The sequence below is a fragment of the Myxine glutinosa genome, chromosome 4 (assembly GCF_964187855.1).
Source record: "Myxine glutinosa chromosome 4, kmMyxGlut1.1, whole genome shotgun sequence".
NCBI lineage: Eukaryota > Metazoa > Chordata > Myxini > Myxiniformes > Myxinidae > Myxine > Myxine glutinosa.
Window position 1 is genome coordinate 109,309,475 of NC_136264.1, and position 22,752 is coordinate 109,332,226.

The 22,752-nt window shown below is 42.7% G+C and overlaps 1 protein-coding gene across 1 annotated transcript in view; it reads right to left on the reverse strand.

The window, feature by feature from the left end:
* Positions 1-554: 554 nt before the first annotated feature.
* C4H10orf105 (chromosome 4 C10orf105 homolog) overlaps positions 555-22,752 on the reverse strand; it is a 67,909-nt gene continuing 45,711 nt past the window's right edge. The window contains exons 2-3 of the mRNA XM_068114911.2: positions 9,387-9,562; positions 555-1,969 (exon numbers count right to left, since the gene is read on the reverse strand). Of these exons, the coding sequence (XP_067971012.1) occupies positions 1,727-1,969; positions 9,387-9,539 (396 nt within the window). The 5' untranslated portion in view covers positions 9,540-9,562 and the 3' untranslated portion in view covers positions 555-1,726. The remainder of the gene's footprint in view (positions 1,970-9,386; positions 9,563-22,752) is intronic.

Below are 22,752 nucleotides of genomic sequence, written 5' to 3' on the forward strand. Positions count from 1 at the left end.
GCATATCAAATATATAGTTTGCGTTTTGAATGAGATTCACATTTGCAGAAAATCTCATATTTATCAGATCATCAAGACGACCATTTTTATGTGTCACGTTTGCGGATGAGGATGATCGAAGAAAGTGAAAGAGAAAATAAATTGGGTAGAAATCTACTTGAGGTCTTTATAGGTCTCGCAGGTTGTCTTTCCGTGCCTATGTTTCCCTAAAGGCTATGATGAGCGTAGAATGCGCATTTTGGACGATGTGTAAGATATTCCTCGACAGATGTCGAAAAACACGGATGACAATGATGCGGGTATTTTGTAGCAGTTTGTCCATCTGTCGTAAACGCGAAGCAATTCTCGGTATTCATTTTCACCAGAAATGTTACTTCATGCTGGGTGATGCTGCTGTGAGCAGCTGTTAAAGGCAGAGCAACTCTAAGTACGCAGGAAGGAGAACGGGATTTGGGGGAAGGTATCAGGTGTGTCCTCAATTGCTGTGCTTTATACTTGTCAAGCCTTGTCTGTCTCCGGAGAGCATTTCCACACCATGGTACAGAATCCTAAAATCGAAGTAAATCCACAAATCGTTTTATTTTCCATTAGGAGTTATTTTAACTGACTCTCCATTATCCTATTCTATGTATTGAAATAATTATGTAGATCATATAGTTAGGATTGTTAGCATTTGGTGGGAATAAGGATCCTTGAGTGCAAGGGCACAACATGAATGTCTAACTTGAGAGCTAACATCATGCACAGATCATGTAGAAAGTCTCCTATATTGTAGATGTCCCGCATGTCATTGGTCTCTACGAGGGGTCTACCTATTATTTTGTCTTTCCATCTGCTCCCATTACAGACATACACTCATGAATCAGAGGCTGATGCATTTAGACATCATGAATACTTTAGTGCACACATGTCTCTGTTTCTTAAAAAAATGATGTTTCAGGTCACTGTATGAGAGTTCAAATTTGAATGGTTGTCTCTCCCTCTCCCGTTCTAATTTTTGGAGGACACTGGAAGCTGTAATAATTCTCCGGGTCTCTTCTCTCTCCGACTGAAAAGTCATTCCTCTGTGTATAAGTGTGCTTATTACTCACTTTTTGTCTGGTCTAAATTATCTTACCGAGCCAAACTATTGCATCCTATTTAATCAACAAGAGCCAGCCTTTCTTCCCTGACCATTCCCAAAATGCAATATTGTATATTTCATGCTGGGCTGATACTATGGTTATGCAAAAGTCTGTCCAATAAATCAATAATATATGATTCGGTGCCTCACATTATCCTTAAGCAAGCTGATTCACATTTTATATATATATATATCTCAACCCCCCACTCCATCTTTCTCTCTCCCCCCGAAGATAGGTTCAGTACTGCCAAAGTAGTTCCACTGTAAGGATTACACTAAGTGGTTTGCCTTTCCATTTCCAGCGGTAGTCAGGAATTTGGGATTTCTTCATGTTGCCGGAACTAACTTGCCTAATCTGTGCAAAAGACACTGTATGATCCTTAACATCCACCGAATAATGTTAGCACATGGTACCCCCATTAGGGAGACACCACACTGCGTGATGCAATGGCCTGCCCGCGAAGCACCAATCTGGCAGATTGTACAAATGGATTGTGATTTTATAACGGAATACATCTTTCTTATACAATGCAACTAACGATGCCATCTTCTCCAAAGTTACTGTCACACTCTCATCAGAAATAGTTTCCAGAACAGACACTTTCATGCAGAGGCCTGCTCCTTCATCCTGAATTCCTGGTCAGTGTCTTGGTGCATCCCTACGGCCATATCAGTACACTTCCCTCGCGACCGGTGTTGCTGCTGATGTATAGAGCTAAAGGAATAGCGTATGGATCCCAGACGTTGCCAAATGGTAAGCTGGGGTTCACTGCTGTTCGTAGGGTCATGGGGAAGAGGGTCTCGGCTGTGCCTCACCATGTCCAGCCCTCGGGGGCGGCACAATGCCTGGATGGAAACAAGAATGGTAAGTATGAGAATGATGAAAATTATGCGGAGGAACATAATAACATTAGGGGACAGGGGGCATAGAGGCTAAAAGTCATAAAATTGGCAAATGCTGACATAATTTTATTTTAGCTTTAGTGATAAAAAAAAGATAACTACCATCCATAGAGTTGACATTTACCAGAATTTGCAGCATGCCTATTCGAAGATATATTGTTTGAGGGTGTCAGTATCAAAGGTGAATGTTTTCGCTGTTCTATTAGTGACTCCTTGAACTGATTCTGGCAGTTTCAGTACAATATCTTCAATCACGTGACAACACAGATCTTCTTTTTCAGGGAAAATGAAGACATAGTTGTGCGCCCTTGACCTCTTTACTAGCCCCATGAAAGAAGGCTCCATGAGTGTAATAGTGGTGCTATGGTCAACACTATTGATTTTGTCTACATAATGCCTGTAGCTCTTCTTGCCTGCAAATCGAACGAGCGCATGGTCACCAACACTGGCAGAGTCGATGCTTTCGGAGGTTGTGACCTTTAGCCCCAAACGGTTTATTTGTGTGTTGTGTACAAGTTTTTCGAAGACCAGATGGCCTGGAGAATATCATCCATCGCCATCAATAGCCACAATCAACAAGGCATATTCTCAACTCCTAGTAAGTCTTGAGGTATTACACTTGTGGAAGCAATTTTAATTGAAGTCCAAAGTAATTGTTCAAGCAGGAGTTGAATTAAATTTGAGTTGTTGGAGAATGCCACAAGTGGTTATATGTTTTACAAGGCCACTTGCTGTGCTCCAAGCAGGAAATGCCGGGCACTTTGAACGCTGGTGTGTCGACGCTCGAGAGCTCACTATTAAATAAACAGGAAATAGTGCTGATTGCTTGTAAACAATGAGTCTAAAACTATACATGCATTTAAGCTCTATATTAAATCATATGAAGGTGAATAGTACTTATAACTATAAGAATTAAGGAATTATAGTCTTTATAAGCTGAGGTTAGATATGTACACTAAAGGGGACAGTAGGAAATGCAATAATACAGAGGAGACATAGAGTCTGGGAGGAGAGACAAAGTAATGTTGTTTGATCTTAGGACAAGGACACCACTACACAATGCTTACCACCATCTGTGCTGACAAGAGTTGAATAGACCTTTGGCCGAGTGGATGATTTGTGCAGGAATTCCGGAGTAAAGTCACAATAAATCAGGGTTGGTTCTGATTTCTGACGAGACTTTCCTCTTTCTCTGACTTCTTGTTCCATCCTTGCCTTCTTACACGAGTTCCTACTATTCTCACTCATACCGGGCGGACAGAGATCCTTACCTTTAAATAGATAAAGTAATTTGTGCCTTACATCCACCCGCCCTCTGTCGCATTCTTGTGCTGTTACTTATATAATTGTGTTTCTTTTATACTTGCTGCCGGTTTTTTTGTAATTGCTTTGATTTATTGGTCTCCCCAATTAAACACTTCAACCCAACCCAAGAGCAGACGTTGAATTTGTCCCTCCGCACACTACACCATAACCAAACCTGTTTTTGTGAAATGTCTGATTCTGATTTAGGGGTAAAGAAAATCAAAGGTTCTCTAGTTATGTTTATCATGCCTGGATTCAACTCTGTGTGCAATTTATAGACCTGACCTAGAAGTGATCACTTATATTGGTGACGTAATTAGATGGAATCCCCAGCAACTTTAGAGATATGGCTCTGTCCTCCCACCTCATTCCACAAGCCACAAAAGTCCTTTTTGCATAAAGGCTTTTACATCCTTTTGATTGGTTGTGGTCGTATTGTCCCATACCCATGGAAGCTAGTCTTCAAACTACTCTACTGGCAGTGTAGAAGGGGGTATACATACAATATTTAATGTTTGCATATGTAGTAAATGATGTACTGACTTTATTAATTACTTCCACTTGAACGATTAATTAGATAAAATAATGCTTTAAACCACAATCGATCCCCAATACAGGGAGGGAACTCTAAGACAACACAAGCATATAATCTCGGCAATATATATATATATATATATATATATATATACACACACACCACATGGGATGCGGATATCACTTCTAATTAGTGGATTCGGCTGTTTCAGCCACACCCATTGCTGTCAGGTATATATAATCAAGCACACAGCCATGCAATCTCCATAGACAAACATTGGCAGGTAAAATGGGCCGTACTGAAGAGCTCAGTGACTTTCAACGTGGCACGTTCATAGGATGCCGCCTTTCCAACAAGTCAGTTCATCAAATTTCTGCCCTGCTAGAGCTGCCCGGGGTCAACTGTAAGTGCTGTTATCGTGAAGTGGAAATGTCGAGGAACAACAACAGCTCAGCCACGAAGTGAGAGGCCACAAAAGCTCACAGAACGGGACCGCCGAGTGCTGAAGCGCATAGCACGTAAAAATCGTCTGTCCTCGGTTGCAACACTCACTAACGAGTTTCAAACTGCCTCTGGAAGCAACGTCAGTTCAACAACTGTTTGTCAGGGGCTTCATGAAATGGGTTTACATGGCCGAGCAACCGCGCACAAGCCTAAGATCATCATGCCCAATGCCAAGCGTCGGCTGGAGTGTTGCAAAGCTCCTCGCCATTTGGCTCTGGAGCAGTGGAAATGCGTTATCTGGAGTGATTAATCATGCTTCACCATCTGGCAGTCCATCGGACAAATCTGGATTTGGCGGATACCAGGAGAACGCAATCTGCCCGAATGCATAGTGCCAACTGTAAAGTTTGGAGGAGGAGGAATAATGGTCTGGGGCTGTTTTTCATGGTTCGGGCTCAGCCCCTTAGTTCCAGTGAAGGGAAATCTCAACACTACAGCATACAATGACATTCTAGACGATTGTGTGCTTCCAACTTTGTGGCAACAGTTTGGGGAAGGCCCTTTCCTGTTTCAGCATGGCGATGCCCCCGTGCACAAAGCGAAATCCATACAGAAATGGTTGTCCAGATCAGTGTGGAAGAACTTGACTGGCCTGCACAGAGCTCTGACATCAATCCCATCGAACACCTTTGGGATGGATTGGGCTGCGAACCAGGACGAATCGCCCAACATCAGTGCCCAACCTCACTATTGCTCTTGTGGCTGAATGAAATCAAATCCCCTCAGCAATGTTCCGACATCTAGTGGAAAGCCTTCCCAGAAGAGTAGAGGCTGTTATAGCAGCAAAGGGGGGGACCAACTCCATATTAATGGCCATGATTTTAGAATGACATGTTTGACGAGCACATATGGGTGTGATGTTCAGGTGTCCACATACTTTTGCCCATGTAGTGTATATATACACATATATACAGTCACGTGAAAAAGTAAGTACACCTCATGTAAAGTTTTGACTTTTTCAACATATTTCAACATACAACTATTTGATCTTCATTTCAACAATATTGATAGATAAAGGTGATATAATATAAAAAATATCATGAAACATTTACATTTTGTAGTCCATTGTATAATTTAAATAAACATAAATGCAAATTTCGCATGTGGAAAAAGTAAGTACACCCCTACATTTATCACTACTTGAAATACCTAAAATTACAATCAGGTGCACCAGCTCAGGTGCAAATGATTAGAACATCGTTAGAGAGGATCTTGGAGGAACCTGTCTTATTTAAACCTCAGACATTTAGTTTGGTTTGCTCTTTGTTGTTGAAGTGTGCGTCGTCATCATGCCGAGATCAAAAGAGCTTTCTGAGGCCTTCAGAAAGAAGGTTATAGATGCCTACGAGTCTGGGAAGGGATTTTAAAAGATCTCCAAACAATTTGAAATCAATCATTCAACTGTCTGGAAGATAATCTACAAGTGGAGAAGATTCCAAACAACTGCCTACTTGTTCAAGCCAGGCCGCCCCACCAAGTTCAGCCTGAGAGCAGACCGCAAGATGCTGAAAGAAGTCTCTCAGAACCCCAGAATGTCATCACGGGATCTGCAGGTCGCTCTTGCCACTGTTGATGTCAAAGTGCACGAGTCTACCATTAGAAAGAGGCTGCACAAATTTGATCTACTTGTGAGGTGTGCCAGGAGGAAACCTTTGCTGTCCAGAAAGAACATCAGGGCTAGACTAAAGTTTGCCAATGAACACCGAGGCAAAGACCAGCACTTCTGGAACAATGTGCTCTGGACAGATGAGTCAAAGGTAGAGCTATTTGGCTACAGTACCAGAAGACATGTTTGGCGAAAACCAGACAGCATTTGACGACAAGAACCTGATACCAACTGTAAAACATGGTGGTGGAAATATTATGATTTGGGGAAGCTTTGCTGCATCAGGGCCTGGGGAGCTCACCATCATAGAATCCACTATGAATTCTTCATTGTACCAGAGGGTGCTTGAGGATAATGTGAGGCCATCTGTCGGAGAGTTGAAGCTCAACCTAAGGTGGACCTTGCAGCATGACCCTACACATTCCAGTAAATCCACCAAGGAAAGGCTGAAAAGAAAGAAATGGAGGGTTTTGGAATGGCCAAGTCAAAGCCCGGATCTAAATCCCATCGAGATGTTGTGGGGGGATTTGAAACGAGCTGTGCATGCAAGAAACCCCTCAAACATCGCACAGCAGAAAGAATTCTGCATGGAGGAGTGGGCAAAAATTTCTCCCAGTCGATGTCAGAGACTGGTAGACAGTTATAAGAAACGCCTACTTGAGGTTGTTTCTACCAAAAGGGGCAATACCACCTGTTGGAGCCAAGGGTGTACTTACTTTTTCCACATGCGAAATTTGCATTTATGTTTATTTAAATTATACAATGGACTACAAAATGTAAATGTTTCATGATATTTGTTATATTATATCACCTTTATCTATCAATATTGTGGAAATGAAGATCAAATAGCTGTATGTTGAAATATGTTGAAAAGGTCAAAACTTTACATGGGGTGTACTTACTTTTTCACGTGACTGTATATACACACACACGCACATATAATATATATATATATATATATCCTTTTTGGCCGTATCTCTCAATGATGAAAAATCACTTTATAAATTCTCTAACCCGGATCCGGATCTGAATCTTCACCAAAATCGAATCATTCGTCCTTGTATCACAACCAACCTCTCCACCAAATATCGTCCAAATCCGTCCATAAACTTTTTGTGATATCGTTCTCACAGACAAAGATTGCTGAAAACATACAGTCGTGGCCAAAAATATTGGCACCCTTGCACTTTTTCCAAATCACTCACAATTATTTCTAAAATAAGTTTAAATTGACAAAAGTATTTGGTCGCCACAATTCTTCATTTCCCTGTTAATATCACAGAACCTTTGTTTTTCATTCAGAACTTAATTTATCCTTTTAAATCATAAAATATGAAGAAATGGCATTGACAAAATTATTGACACTCTCGACTTAATATTTGGTAACACAGCCTTTGCACAAAATAACTGCAGTCAAGCGCTTCCTATAGTCATGAATTCGGTTCCTACATCTCTATACTGAAAATTTCGCCCATTATTCTTGGACAAACTGCTCCAGTTCTCCCAGATTTGAAGGGTTTCTTCTCCCAACTGCTGTTTTCAGATCACCCCACAGGTGTTCAATGGGATTTAGATCCTGGACTCATTGCTAGCCACTTCAGCACATTCCAGCGTTTTTTCCTGAACCATTCCTGGGTGCTTTTTGAAGTGTGTTGGAGTCATTGTCCTGCTGCACGACCCATTACCTTCGACGGAGCTTTCTAACACTGGGTTGAACATTGCGCTCCAAATTGCCTTGGTAATCTCCTGATTTCATGATGCTATGCACACATTCAAGGTACCCAGTGCAAAGGCAGCACAGCAACCTCCAAACATCACTGAACCTCCTCCATGTTTGACTGTAGGGAACATGTTCTTTTCTTTGAAGGCTTCATTTTGTTTTCTGTAAAAATAGAGATGATGTGCTTTACCCAAAAGCTCTAATTTAGTCTCATCTGTCCACAGGACATTCTCCGAGAAGGATTTTGGTTTGTTCAGGTGTGTTTTGGCAATCTTCAGTCGAGCTTTCTCAGCAGTGGGGTCCTCCTGTGTCGACTACCATAGAACCCCCTTTCATTTATTTGGCGACGGATGGTGCGAATTGAAACTGTCGTACCTTGTGTCTGAAGATTTAGCTTGAATCTGTTTGGCAGTTGATCGAGGTATTTCTCCACCATTCGAACAATCCTTCGCTGCAATCTTCGATCAAGTGTTCTCTTGCAGCCACGTCGAGGGAGGTTGGCCACTGTGCCATGGGCCTTAAACTTCCTGATAACATTGCGTATGTTGAATATAGGAACATCAAGGTCTCTGGAGATGGACTTGTATCCTTGAGATTGTCGATGCTTGGCTACAATCTTGTGTCTGACCTTCTCAGACAATTCTCTGGTTTTCTTTCTTTTCTCCATGCTCATTGCGGTACACACAGTGACACAAAACAGCAAAATGACTCCTTTTCTCTATTCAAACTGGTTAAATGAGTGATTTTCATATTACAGGCACCTGCAACTCACCATAGGTGAGTTCAATTCCAAAGTAAAGGAAAATCACCTGCTTGAAATATAATTTTGCTAACAACTTCTAAAAGGTGGCAATAATATTTTCCGGACATTTTAGGATTTCTGTGTTGAATAAGCTAAGTTTTATTGATTTTTTTCACATTTTTTGTTTGTTCCACTGCAAACCAAAGAAAAACATATGTGGATACCAAAATATTTTTTTATTTGAACAATTTTCTGGAAGAAATGGTGCATTATTTGAAAAAAGTGCAAGGGTGCCAATATTTTTGGCCATGACAGTAGGTTATGATTGGTGAACCAATTATGTGACCCAATATGCAAATTCTTAAAATTTCAGGTCAATTGGGTGAAAATTGTCGATTTAACACAACCTTTGACCTTTTGATCGAAAAAAAAAAATCAGATTCTAGCTTTTGATTGGTGAACCAATTCAGTGACACAATATGCAGTTTTAAAATTCCAGGTCAATATGATGAAAATTGATGATTTTATTTGCCGCTGACCTTTGACCTTTTGACAATTATTAATTTGCCTTCTCCGTATTATCATAATAAAGCTTTCATGAAAATTTTATGACAAAAGCTCAAATGGTAAAATCTGGATGACTGACTGACTGACTGACTGACTGACTGACTGACTGACTCACAGACACACACACACACACACACACACACACACACACACACACACACACACACACACACACACACACACACACACACACACACACAGAAGTGATTGCAAAACCCAGTCTCACGCTGCGCATGGGACGGGCTAATGAGTTCAATTAATCGATAGTGAATAAAAAACGCTCCACACATGTAAAAACGAATTAGGAGAAGCTTGAAATACATTCAGTCGGTTCATTTTACTTGTTCCTTTTCGAGGTATCTATCGCTCGCGAACACATACCATAAAGACGATGCAGGAGGCGATGACCAGAAAGATCCCAATAACTGCAACGATTATGGGAAGTGGGTCGTTTGCTTGAAGTGGTGAAGTGGTTGATGTGATCCAGCTCTCGTTATGACCTCCATTCAGGTTCATTGAGGTCAAGTTGCTCATTGGTCAAAAAACGATGGAAATTCCTGGGAAAATGGGGGAAAAAAACAACCGATAAAGTGAATCCAATGTGCAGGAGAAATGCTGAATTTGCATGTTTATTTACTAGTTTGATGGTTTCACACAACATTTATCGACTCGCTTGCAGGATACTTTTTATCGGAGAGCACACTCAACGGTCACATCGAGTTTTTTATGAAATGCACAACAGCACCCGATGGATCCCTCCTCGGTCTTTAGAATAATGCTTTGGACGTTTCATGCCAGATGAACCACAACGATTCAGAGCATTATCTCTAAAACACGACCTGTCTGCCCTTGGCTGAAACTAGTCAACTGAAAGCTGAAAACTAGACAGCTGAAACTGTCTTTTCCACTTACACTGCCAAATAAATTAGTTTTATATAACTTTAATTAAACTCCTGTGGAGATCGTGAATGTCAGATCAGATGTTCTCTTGTGAAGCCCTCTTCATATCAAGACTTCCTTATTGTTCCTTTATGACACATCCACCGACAACACCCGTAGACAACACCCATAGACAATACCCATGTGCACAGACAAGACCCACAGACAAGATCCACAGACATCACCCGTGTACACAACCACAAATAATTCCGGTCGGTTGAAGACTCTGAGAATGTTAGAAATGTCATAATATGAGCATCATTTTTTTTTGTGAACAACTCAGTCGTTTAAAATACATTGACAATATTTTTATTTACAAGCAGCTGAGTACCCGGCGTTTCCTGGGGGGGGGGGGGGGGGAGGGTGGAGGGGTAAGGTAGGGGAGTGAAAGGTTGGGAGGGTGAGGGAGAGGAGGGGGAATAGGTAGGGGAAGAGGAGGAGAGGGAGAGGGGTAGGATATGAGGGAAGGGAGGGGAAGTGTAATGGGGAATGGTGGAGGGGAGTAAGAGTGGAGGGGTAGGATGAGGCAGGGGAGGGGAAGTTCAATGGGCAATGGTGGAGGAGAGGGAGAGGGGAGGGGTAGGATGAAGCAGGGGAGGGGAAATACAATGGGGTAGGGTGAGGGAGAGGAAGGGGAAAGAGGAGGAGGACAAATTTACCTGTGGAAAGATTGCTTTAACCTCATCGTTGCTCAGGTATAAAAAGGAATTATAATACCCTCTGCCACCACCACAAGGTGGCGATACATGGTATACATTTACATAGATAACTTATGCCCCCTCCCCCTGGCCCCCAACAGCCCCGCGTGAGGTCACAGCCACATAGCCGATGTACAGTTGTACAGTGTACACCCCACTCAAAATTGCATTTGTACACCAAGTTTGGAGCTTGTAACTTAAAAGATGTGGGTGGCTGTGCATAGAACACGTACAAACAAATGTTTGCCTTTTTTAGGTATATATATATATCTATATACATACATATATATATATATATATATATATATATATATATATATATATATATATATATATATATATATATATATATATATATATACATACATATATATATATATACATATATATATATACATATATATATATATATATATATATATATATATATATATATATATATATATATATATCGTCAATTCGTGCCATTCTTGCTCAAGTCAAAAAAAGCGTTTACGACATAATCACAAAAAACGTTTTTTTTTTCAGCCACCTGGATCAGTACTGAATTTAAATTCTGTTAAGTGAAGAAAACCTTGATTTATCATTGCATGCAATTGTAGAGAAACATGTAACTAAGCTAAATTTATAAATAACAGAGATTATAAATCACCGTGAGCAATTATGGCTTGGGCAATTAGGGCACGGAGAAGTGCTAGAGACAATATTGCTCACGGTTCTACCTAAATGCTGACAATAATTCAGCATTCAGCATTCCGTTTCTGTGGAACGAATAATTAATCAAAAAATTAATTTTTATGATACATTGACTTTGTTTTCATTTATACACTAGTTTTTTTAGGTCATCTCCTTCCGGAGATAGGTCACTAATAATGGCGGTCTCGATGTCCGTCCGTCCCCACTTTTTTCAACGATAGGCTATGGGCTGTGCCTTCCTTATTCCTCTAGAAAATGATTCTTGTGGTCCACTCATGGGGGGGGGGGGGGGGGGGAGATGAAATTTGGTTTAAAGTGAAGCTAATATACAGACTTAGCATTTAATATGGAATATATTTTTTTGTGGGGGTGAACTTACTTTTCAATATGTCTTAGAACCAAAAGTTCATCGGAATTATGTTGAAATTATTCTAGATTTTGTTAATGTGACCTTTAAAAGAAACAAAAACCACATTTGACATTTCGAAACAAATAAATTGATCCTTGAAAGTGATGGAAACTGATATCGAACTCAATTCATAGACAGTACTGTGTTAAACTTCTGTACGTTTTCCAGAAGTAGCTCTTTATTTTGCACATTAGCCAAAAAATTTTTTAACAAAAACAAAAGTTAAATTACGACTGGGATTACGGACAGTAAAATTACAGTTCAGTACTTCGTGTAACCCCCACGAGCATTCAGGAGAGCACGTACACGTTGAGGCATGCTGTTCACGAGATTTGCCAAGGTTTGGATAGGAATTGCTTGCCATGCAGTGACAATAGCCTGCTGCAATTCACACACAGAGGTAGGCTGCTGGTCCGAGTGGTCGATTTAACGTGTTAATTCTGCCCACAAGTTCTCTATCGGATTCATATCCGGGAACATGGCAGGCCACTCCATATGCTCTACACCATGGTCAGCAAGAAAGTGTTTGGATCATGCGAGCACGATGAGGCCGTGCATTGTCATCTTGGAAGACAAAGTTTCCTCGAAAGGCTGCACAAGCAAATGGAAGCAATGTTTCTTCCAGAATGGCCATGTACTTGAACTGGTTCAGGTTTCCATTCAGAACAACCAGGTCAGTTTTGCCCCCTGCATGAAAAGCAGCCCAAACGGTCACCCCACCACCTCCAGCTTGGACTCTTGGCACTATACAATCTTTGTTGTAGGCTTCATGCACTTGTCTGCGCACTCGGACGTGGCCATATTGACATTAGATCAGAAATTTAGACTCGTCACTGAAGATTACGTGATTCCAGTGTCCTGGCTGCCATTGACTGTGCTCTCTGGCCCACTGCAATCGGCGCTGGCAGTGTTGTCTGGTCAGGCGTGGCTTTCTCAGGGGATGCCTGGCACGATAGCCTGCTTGAACCAGTCGATGGTTGACTAGCCTTCTGGATACAGGCACATTTGTCAGTTGCTGCCACTCAGCCCTAAGCCGATTAGCTGACTTGGTACGGCCATTGTGGACTAACCGGTGCAGCTGGCGATCATCCCTCCTTGTGGTTCTGTGGGGATGTCCTGGCCTCGGTATTGGAGTAGCGACTCCCCTCTGAGCATTTCGTTTCAGGATCTTTGACACCTGTCCTTGAGTGATGCCATACTGCCGAGCAATAGCACGGTCTTTCATGCCGTAATTTCGTAAAGCCACCACTCCATGACAAACAGCATTGTCGAGTTGACGGACCATCTCCAGAGGAAGCGGCAATAACTTTTGGAGATGTGCAGCAGTTGTTTTCCACTAATACAGAACGCAACAACCCTTGTATACCCGACTGTGACGCCAATCGTCAAATGCACCTGTCCGTACATTTTGCCCCGCCACCTGTGATATAATCCTGTTGTTGACTTCTTGCTGAGACAGACAATCAGTGACATGGTTCTTTTAACAAATAAATCACCAAAGTGTAAAAGAAACTCACCAGATTGATATACTGAGTTAAAAAAGTAAACCCAAGTCAAGAAAAAAAAAAATTCCATATTAAATGCCAAGTCTGTATGTGTCATCACTATTATACCTCATCCCACATCCAGAAGTTGCACATTCGCAAAGGGTGCGGGCTCAAAGTTTTGGGGGTAAACAAGGAATTAATGGCATGCATCGTCACTTCAGACCAAAATGTTGTTTTTCTACTTGTGTGCTCTGTATGTATTTAACCATTTTTAAAATATTAAATATGCAACTGGTGTATTTTTATTATAAATATACACATCTGGGTACTAGAAAAACCTAATGTGCACAAAAAAAATAATGACCTGATAAGAAAGGAACTATCAAAGTTGGTATAATTTTATATAAAATGTGTTCTGGACTATTTTGATGTAGAGTGTAATGTTGTGTGATGTAAATATGACGGTAGACTCAACAGATCGTCGGTTGACAGTTATCTACATGGTATTTTGTATTTTATTCAGGAGTTACTATGCTTGTGACTCGTACATCGTTTGGAAACATGTGGAGAAACTTTGTATTTGAAAGTTTGATTCCACAGGGAACATTTTATGTACAGTAGCCTGTTTTGCGAATGAATTATGATTTTTTTTTAAAGCTAATGCCCAATAAGGTCTGGTTTACAATACATATATATTGCATCAAATGTTATATTTTAAATACTTTTACAATTTAAATATTGTTTTACTTCACATATATATCGCGTATAAAAACATGGCTAATTTAATACATGGTAGATGATTGCTCAACTTTATTAGTGGTTAGAACTTATGCCCCCCCCCCCCCCCATCAAAAGTAATCAAAGAAATCTGATACAAAACAGCAAATTGTGCCTTGTCTTGTACATGAACTTGATCTTTTCATACATGTATAGTAGAGCCATAATTTTTCCAAAGTTAAAATTCTGTTTTGGTAAAAAGTGCATTTTCAAATTTCTTCGGTCAATAGCAAACTGCATGCTCACCTGGGTCAAAACATGTATGTTGTTGTATATTTTGACAATTTGGACTGATTCAAGTGTAAAATCCAACAAATTGTGTCCCTAAAGCAAATATAAGTTACATAATTTTTGATTGTTGTTAAAAAAAAGCATAACATTGTTTCCTGGTATAACAGAATAATTAGGGCTCTAATGTATCGGCATTACAATTGAATTCTCCTAGTATCAATTGAACATGTTGTGATTTGTATTTATATTAACATTTACAATATTAATATTTTCTTGTCATAGAGTCAATCAATTCATGATTTGTATAATACGTTTACATGAAGAGTGATTTTCTTGCTGTAAAGTCAATCAATAAACTTGAATTGATAAATGAATCAATGACTTGAATAACATTCTTTCTTCTTTTTTTTACAGTTTTTACAATTCATCATTTGTATGTACATCTACTAGAGAAGTAAAATTTGGAAATCAGAAATCCATAAAATCTGAAATCTGACCATCAATATCTCATTGCTCCACAAAAAAAAATACAATCTGGCATCACTACTTGTTAAAAATAAATGAAATATTTACAAAATGTATACATGTACCTGATCCGTCATACATGTAGAGTGACTACGTTTACAAAACGTTGTCATGTACGACTATGAATTGTCAATGTACATGTGGGGTTTGGATAACATTTTGACAAGGACCATAACTCAAAACCCCCTGACCTATATATGTTACAAAATTTACCTCAATTTTAGAATTCCTTGCATCACCTCCCATTACATGTAGTGATGTAGATCCATGTCTACTTTTTTAAAAATCCAAACATTTGCTTTTAAGGTGCATTTCATGATTCTAGCATCATATTTGATGTATGGTTCAGTAGATATCCAGGAAAATGGCTTATTTCCTAAAATTCAGTTGATTCAAACATTGAATTTGAATTACTACAGTTAAATTAAGTGCCTCATAGGCCACTGCAGTGTGTTGCAATTTCTGTCTGCCTTCAGACAGAAATACCAATCGGACAATGTTTTTATCAAACGACCGAATCTGCAAGAAAGGTTACGCATTCAGACATTATGTAGTCCGAGGTTTCTGATAATATAAAAACTCAACTTTTTTGGAGTAAGTGAATAGATGAGGCTGTGGATCATGAAATGGCCATTTAATTTTTGAGAAAAATCAAGAAAACATCTTGAGAATAGGGTGCCAACCCAGCATTTCTAAACCCATTACTACATGTATCACATGTTTCTTTGGTTGTTACAATGTCTTTAAAAATCACAATCAAATACATTTCATTCACAGTAGAATATTAAGTTTTGACTAAAATATGTGTACATGGTTTCCTTCCAAAATTTATAATTATAATCAATGGGTCTGTTGATTAGTAAAGAAGCCACACATTAATGAAATGCTCAATGATCCGTCGATGTTGCTTTATATGGCTGAACTTTAAAAAAAAAACTTTCTTCATAATATTTCCATCACAGAAGTAAACTCATCACTGACATTTTCTGTTTTAGGCCTATTTTTTAAAATGGCAAACATTGCCTTTTTTAGCTTATCCAAATTTGATGTAAAGCATCATTCAAGTACTTTTAGTCAAGTTAATGATTCTTGTCACAGGAAGAATTCTTCTCTTTCAAAGCAATCTTCAACATCATATTGTTCATCATCTTCATAGTCGGTTTCCTGTGCATCTTTTTTTTTTTTTTTTTTTCTTTTTGAATACAGAATCGAGGATCGTGAAAGAGCTAACATTTATTTCACAAACAAATCAAACAGACAAACAAAACACACAAAAGAGGGAGCGGTAGACAACATGGGGAGAGAAGGGAAAGCACACAAACACAACATCCGAGAGCAGGGACACCAGGAGATTCGTGGGAGGGAGAGGGCCTGGGGGGAGGAGGCGTGGGAAGGGGGTGGGGGGGGGGGTTTGGGAGAAGTATAAAACACAAGGACTTCCAGGACAGAAGTTGGTATTTCAAAAAAGTGGATTAGGGGTGAAATTAGCAGGGGTAGAAAAGATCAAGGTTTTGGATGGGGGAAGATAAGAGATGGTGGTGAACAGCTGTTTTAAAGACCTGGAGGGAGGAGTGGGATTGAAGAGAGTGAGGGAGTTTGTTCCAGAGGCGGGAGAAAAGAGGAGTGAAGGTGAGCAGAGAGTCTTCATTTTGGCAGTTTAACCATAAGAGGGTTGCAGGCAGGTCTTGTGCGACCTGTAGGAATATTTGGGGGACAGAGCCCAGAGAGAGCTGGGGTGGAAAGGCCGGAGAATAGTCGGTAGAAGACGGAAAGACCACCAACCTGCCTGCGGTGAGTGAGTGAAAGGCCCTTGGAGTTAGCTTCATCACGGGAGATTCCAATGATTCTGAACGCTTTGGTTTCAACAGCGTGAAGACGAGCTAGGTGTGAGGCAGGAGCACCAGCCCAGAGGGGAGAGCAGTATTCCATTGAGCTGCAGATGAAAGCCTTCTTCAACAATAACTGCTTTGTGTTGCTCCATATTTTCACACTTCTTGCACATGCACAACTCAGTACACGGAATACCCAATGATACGCAACACTGGTCATTTGCTTCTCTCGCTTTGCAATTAGATTTCTTGAATGAACACATGGAGAGTTCGAAGATACTATGCTCAGCAGACTCCATATCCATCCAGTCAATGCCAAGATTATTGTCCACCATCTTCCAACCATGCCCAACAGGTGAAGGAATTGACGGATGTTGCTCAAAACTACGCTTGAAGATGGCTATCTGATAATTTGCCCGCTGAATGTGCTTATGCAAAGCATCGCTGTTTGGAGGCATCACATTTTCAGCCCTTGCAGCTACTGAAAACATATGATAGTGAGCTGAATTCACACTGGAGCATCCATTTTCGCCATAGAGATTGCAAACAAATTCTTCCAGGACTGATGTTGTATCCTCAGAAATTATGAATGATTCTCCTAGTGCTTGAAATCCTGGTAGATATTCAGGGTGCTTTACGAGAAGTTTAGCTGCTTTTTTCTTGCCCTTACCAAAGAAACCACTGACGGAATCACACCCGGTGAAGCTGTGTAGTCCAATGAGGGCACTGGTGACGTCATCCCCAAAGTGTTCTTGGATTTTTTGCAGATGCAAAGTGCGTAGTTTCTCATCTTTCCCAGTGTTAAAGTATAATTGTGGGATGTCCGCTCCCTTGTCCCTTTCCGCAGCCATCATGCCACTTTCGACACATAATTATATGTGTTACGTGCTCCTCCCCGACCCCCTGGTCACGGTGTACCTCCGTGCCCCGAGAGGAGTCACGGTAGAAAAATGTGTTATTCTGTAGGTCAAAGATCAATGGAGAAGCCACCCCAATTGTTACTCACAAACAAATATTGTATTAAGATCACACAAGAATAACAGTACAACAATAATAGTATTCAAAAGTACAATCAATATGTCCTATGATGGTACCATCAGTTTTGTAATATATAACTCACTGTGCTCCAAGTGAGTGAAACAAGAACATCCCCAATGTCTCTTATTCCTAGCTTCAAGTCAAAGTTGATTCACTCCAGCGATCGCCAGAACGATGTCCAATCAAGACCAGAATCCCGTTCGGATGACAAGAACAGTCCTGCTGCCAAAGCGAGGCAAAGGCGCCCTCAAGGCGACTGAGAGATCACACCCTCGGGTATGGACGTTCCACAGCTCACAGTCGGCGACACGCAGACTTTCCACTCAAAAGCCACGTCACACACACACACCCCAGATCGACGTCTGAAGGTGGTGAAAATGGTCGAAACGAGACGAAACCGTGAGTGAAGCGCAAGTCCTGCGTGAGTCAAAATGGCCGACGGCCCGGTCTCGTGGTGCAACGGCACGACGATGATTCTCCCCTGAATCGATCGCAAAACCTGACACGCAGGTTAATCTGTCACAGCGATAACCACTCTGTCGCAGGAATCCCTTTCCCGGGAAACCAAAAGTTCACTCGTGACTCTTGCTCGCCAACGTTCGCTCCAGACCAAGAAGCAGCTTTGCTTCTTGTCCGACTTCACTCGCTCTGCCCTCTTTTTCTCCTCTTCCTCTTCATCGTCCGGTTCCCGATCCGGTTTCCGATTTCTTTTAACACTAACTTTTTCACCTTTTGTAAACAGTTCATAAACAATAAACCTTTTGAAAACAATAATAGAACATGGAATCAGAAATGTTTACAGTGGATAAAAACCACCACAACGGAAGTGACGAATCCGTAACATATGCGATCAGCTGTTTGTGGATATATATATATATATATATATATATATATATATATATATATATATATATATATATATATATATATATATATATATAATAATAATGCATTTATTTTATATAGCGCTTTTCAGGAAGCCCAAAGACGCTTTGACAGAGTGCAAAACATAATGCATAGCAAAACATAAAGACAATTGCAAAAAAAGAAGAATCAATAGGGAAATATTCAAAGCACAAAGGAGGGAGAAGAAGAGGAGATAGTCAGGGGTTAGATGCTGTGGGTTAAATGTTGAATGCAGTGTTGAACAGGTGGGTCTTGAGTGATGTTTTGAATGTGGTGAGTGAGGAGGAGTCTCTGATGGTGTGAGGTAGCGAGTTCCAGAGGGTGGGAGCAGCGATGGAGAAGGCCCTGTCCCCCCAGGATCTAAATTTGGTCCGGATGGGGGGGGTCAGGAGGTTGGTACCAGCAGAGCGGAGGTTGCGGGTGGGAGTGTGTCTGGAGAGGAGGTCAGCCAGGTAGGATGGGGCCAGGTTATGGAGGGCTTTGTAGGTCAAGAGGAGGATTTTGTACTGGATTCTCTGGGAGATGGGGAGCCAGTGAAGCTTGTAAAGGACGGGGGTGATGTGGTCACGGGTCCGGGAATGGGTGAGTAGACGGGCGGCGGAGTTCTGAATGTATTGGAGTTTATTGGTGATTGTTGAGGGTGAACCATAAAGGAGGCTATTGCAGTAGTCCAGACGGGAAGTGATGAAGGCGTGGATCAGGGTTTCTGCAGCCACGGAGGAGAGGGATGGACGGAGACGGGCGATGTTTTTCAGGTGAAAGAAGGCTGTCTTTGTGATCTGTTTAGTGTATTTGTCGAAGGAGAGGGTTTGGTCAAAGATGATGCCAAGATTCCGGATGTGAGGGGAGGTGGATACTGGGAAACCGTCGATGTTGAGGGCAAAGTTATGGGTGGACTTGGTGAGCGTTTTTGGGCCAATGATGATTATTTCAGATTTATCACAGTTAAGTTTGAGGAAGTTGATTTGAAGCCAGGATTTTATTTCAGTGATGCAGTTTGTCAGGATAGAGTGGGTGGCGGTGGAGATGGACTTGGTGGAGATGAAAAGCTGGATGTCATCGGCGAAGCAGTGGAATTGGAGACCATGACGGCGGATTAAGTGACCGAGGGGGGACAGGTAAAGGATGAAGAGGAGGGGGCCAAGAACTGAACCTTGGGGGACACCTTGGGGGAGGGGAGCAGTGGGGGATTTGCAGTTATTGATGGAGATGAACTGACGTCTGTCAGAGAGGTATGATTTAATCCAAAAGAGGGCAGTGCCGGTAATGTTAAAGGTGGTTTCAAGTCGGGTGAGGAGGATGGTGTGATCGATGGTGTCAAAGGCGGCGCTGAGGTCGAGGAGGATGAGAATGTTGAGGTTGCCAGCATCAGAGGAGAGGAGAAGGTCGTTGGTGATTAACAGGAGAGCAGTTTCAGTACTGTGGTTGGAGCGGAATCCGGATTGGAATGTTTCATACAGGTTATTGGCAGAGAGGTGATGTTTGAGTTGAGTGGCTACAGCGCGTTCCAAAACCTTTGACAGAAAGGGTAGGTTGGAGATGGGTCTGAAGTTATTTAGGGTGTCAAGGTTTAGTCCAGGTTTTTTCAGAATGGGGGTAACAGCAGCAATTTTGAGGGATGGTGGGACGATGCCTGTAGACAGGGAGGAGTTTATTGTTGCAATGATAAGTGGAGAGAGAGCAGGAAGGGAGGCCTTGACAAAGCTGGAGGGGATGGGGTCAAGAGTGCAGGTGGCAGTTTTCATTCCGATGAGGAGTTCAGAGAGGTCAGTAGGGGAGACTGGGGAGAATTGAGACAGGGGATGGCAGGATAAGGGGGGCAGGTGGTTTGAGGGGGAGCGGGTACGGCGGTGGTCAAGCTGTTGTAGATGTTTTCAATTTTGCGTTGGAAGAATGAAAGGAAGGAGATGCAGTTGTCTATTGTGAATGACTGGGTGGTGGTGTTCAGGGGGCTGAGGAGTTTGTTTATTGTAGAGAAGAGTGCTTTTGGGTTTCCGGAGCCAGAGTGGATAATTTGAGAGTAGTAGGCGGAGCGGGCGCAGGAGAGGGCATCTTTATAGTGTTGTATGTGGTCCTTGTAGGCCTGGCAGTGAACTGTGAGACCTGTTTTATTGCGGAGTCTTTCAAGTTGGCGAGCATGAGTTTTCATCAGGCGGAGTTCAGGGGTAAACCAGGGAGCAGCATGGGTGAAAGAAACTGTTTTGGTTTTTATAGGCACAAGTTGGTCAAGGCAGGGGGAGAGAGTGTGGCTGTAGTAGTCAGTGAGGTCAGAAGGGGTGTGGAGGTCAACGAAGGGAGAAGTGGACATTTTTTCAGAGAGGGTCGATGAGAATGAGGCAGGTGAAAGAGCGTTTAGCTTACGGAAGTTGATAGTGCGATAATGCCTTGGTGCTGGGGTGGGGATGTTGATGGTCAGAGTGATGGCTAGGTGGTCAGAGAGAGTGAGGTCGGAGCCAGAGAGATGGTGCAAAATTAGTCCAGTAGAGCAGACAAGGTCCAAAATGTGACCACGGTTATGGGTAGGAAAGTTGACATGTTGAGTGAGGTTAAAGCAGGTGAGTAAATCAGTGAAGTCAGTGGTTAGCGTGGAGTCAGTGGAGTCCATGTGGATATTGAAATCACCAAGGAGGAGGATTGAGGGGGAGAGGGAACATAGCTGGGTCAGAAAGTAGGAGAAGTCAGACAGGAATGATGGGTGTGGTTTGGGAGGGCGGTAGACAACAGCCATGACTGACTGTGTGTGACCAGAGAGTTTAAAAGCCAGGTGTTCAAATGATGGAGCAGATGAGATGGAGATGAGGTTGGTCTTGATGTCTTGTCGGTGAATAACGGCAATTCCACCACCTCGGCCCTCCGAGCGTGGTTTATTGATGTAAGAATATCCATTGGGTGTGGTGAGGTTGAGCGTGTAGTAGTCCAGTGGTTGTTGCCAGGTCTCAGTGAGACAGAGAAAGTCCAGTTTATTTTCCAGGATGTAGTCGTTCAGGATGAGGCATTTGTTGTTGAGGGACCGGGTATTGAACAGGGTGAGCTTGATGTTGTTTTGTACGGCGGGTATGAATCCAGGTGATTTGGCCAGGGTTCGCAGACAGGAGGTGCGATTTTGTGCGTTGTTGTGACCAGGTGTGTTGGGACGATGAGTGGGAGTGCGCTGAGCCGACCAGAGGATGGGGATGGAGTGACCTGATTGTAAATAAACAAACTTACGACCGGAGCCACGGTGAATGTACCTGGGTCGACGCAGGAGTCCATTCGATTTGATTGCAGAGATGCATGATGGGGTGGAGCGGGTTTTAAGCAGGAGAAGCCTTGCGGCGGAGTACCGCAGAGCCATGCCAGCAGGAGCGAAGGGACGATCACGAGGCCAAGGGTGAGGAGGCGAAACAATCGACACAACCCACGGGAGTGGGCCCGAGGAAACAGCGAAGGAGCCGAGCAGGTGAAGCCAGGAGCAGAGCCGGGACCATGCAGAGGGCAGACAGGAGCGAAGAGACGAGCACGAGGCCAAGGTTGAGGAGGCAAAGCGGCAAATGCAGCGGCAAACGACCGCCGCCGCTAATCAAGATCACGGCGGAAAACCGCCACCACCGCCGCTGCAAACAATGGGCGGCACAACCCACGAGAGTGAGCCCGAGGGAACAGCGAAGGAGCCGAGCAGGTGAAGCCAGGAGCAGCAGAGCAGAGCCGGGACCGTGCAGAGGAAGACTCAATGGCCAAAAATCCGCCACGACCACCAGGAAAGCAAAATACGGACAATGGTCCAGTCAGAGAAGCGGCGAGCAAGTGACGCCAGCGTCCTCTCACGACCGGACCGGAAACGGAAATCCAAGCCACACATGCAAGTCGGAGTGTACGTGCGAGGGTGAGAGTGACCCGGAGAGTGAGTTGTTGGAGGAGCGGGTGCGAGAATGCACGTTTGGGATGGACGGCGAGAGTGTGCGAGAAAGCACACCTGAGTTGGTTGTGGCGCGGGTGTGGGAGAGCCCATGGAAGCGCGTGAGTGGGTGGATGCAGGAGTGCACGCCCATGGTGAGTGTTAGTGTTCCAGAGGACGTAACGGAGGAGAGGTGTGGAACGAAGTGTGGAACGAAGTGTGCGAACGATGAGGGTGCGCGAGAGGTGTGGTGTGTAACAGGGAGTGCGGTGGTGGAATGGACGGAGTGTGTGGGATGCACTGGAGGCGCCGAGACGCCGGAACAACAGAGGTCTTCT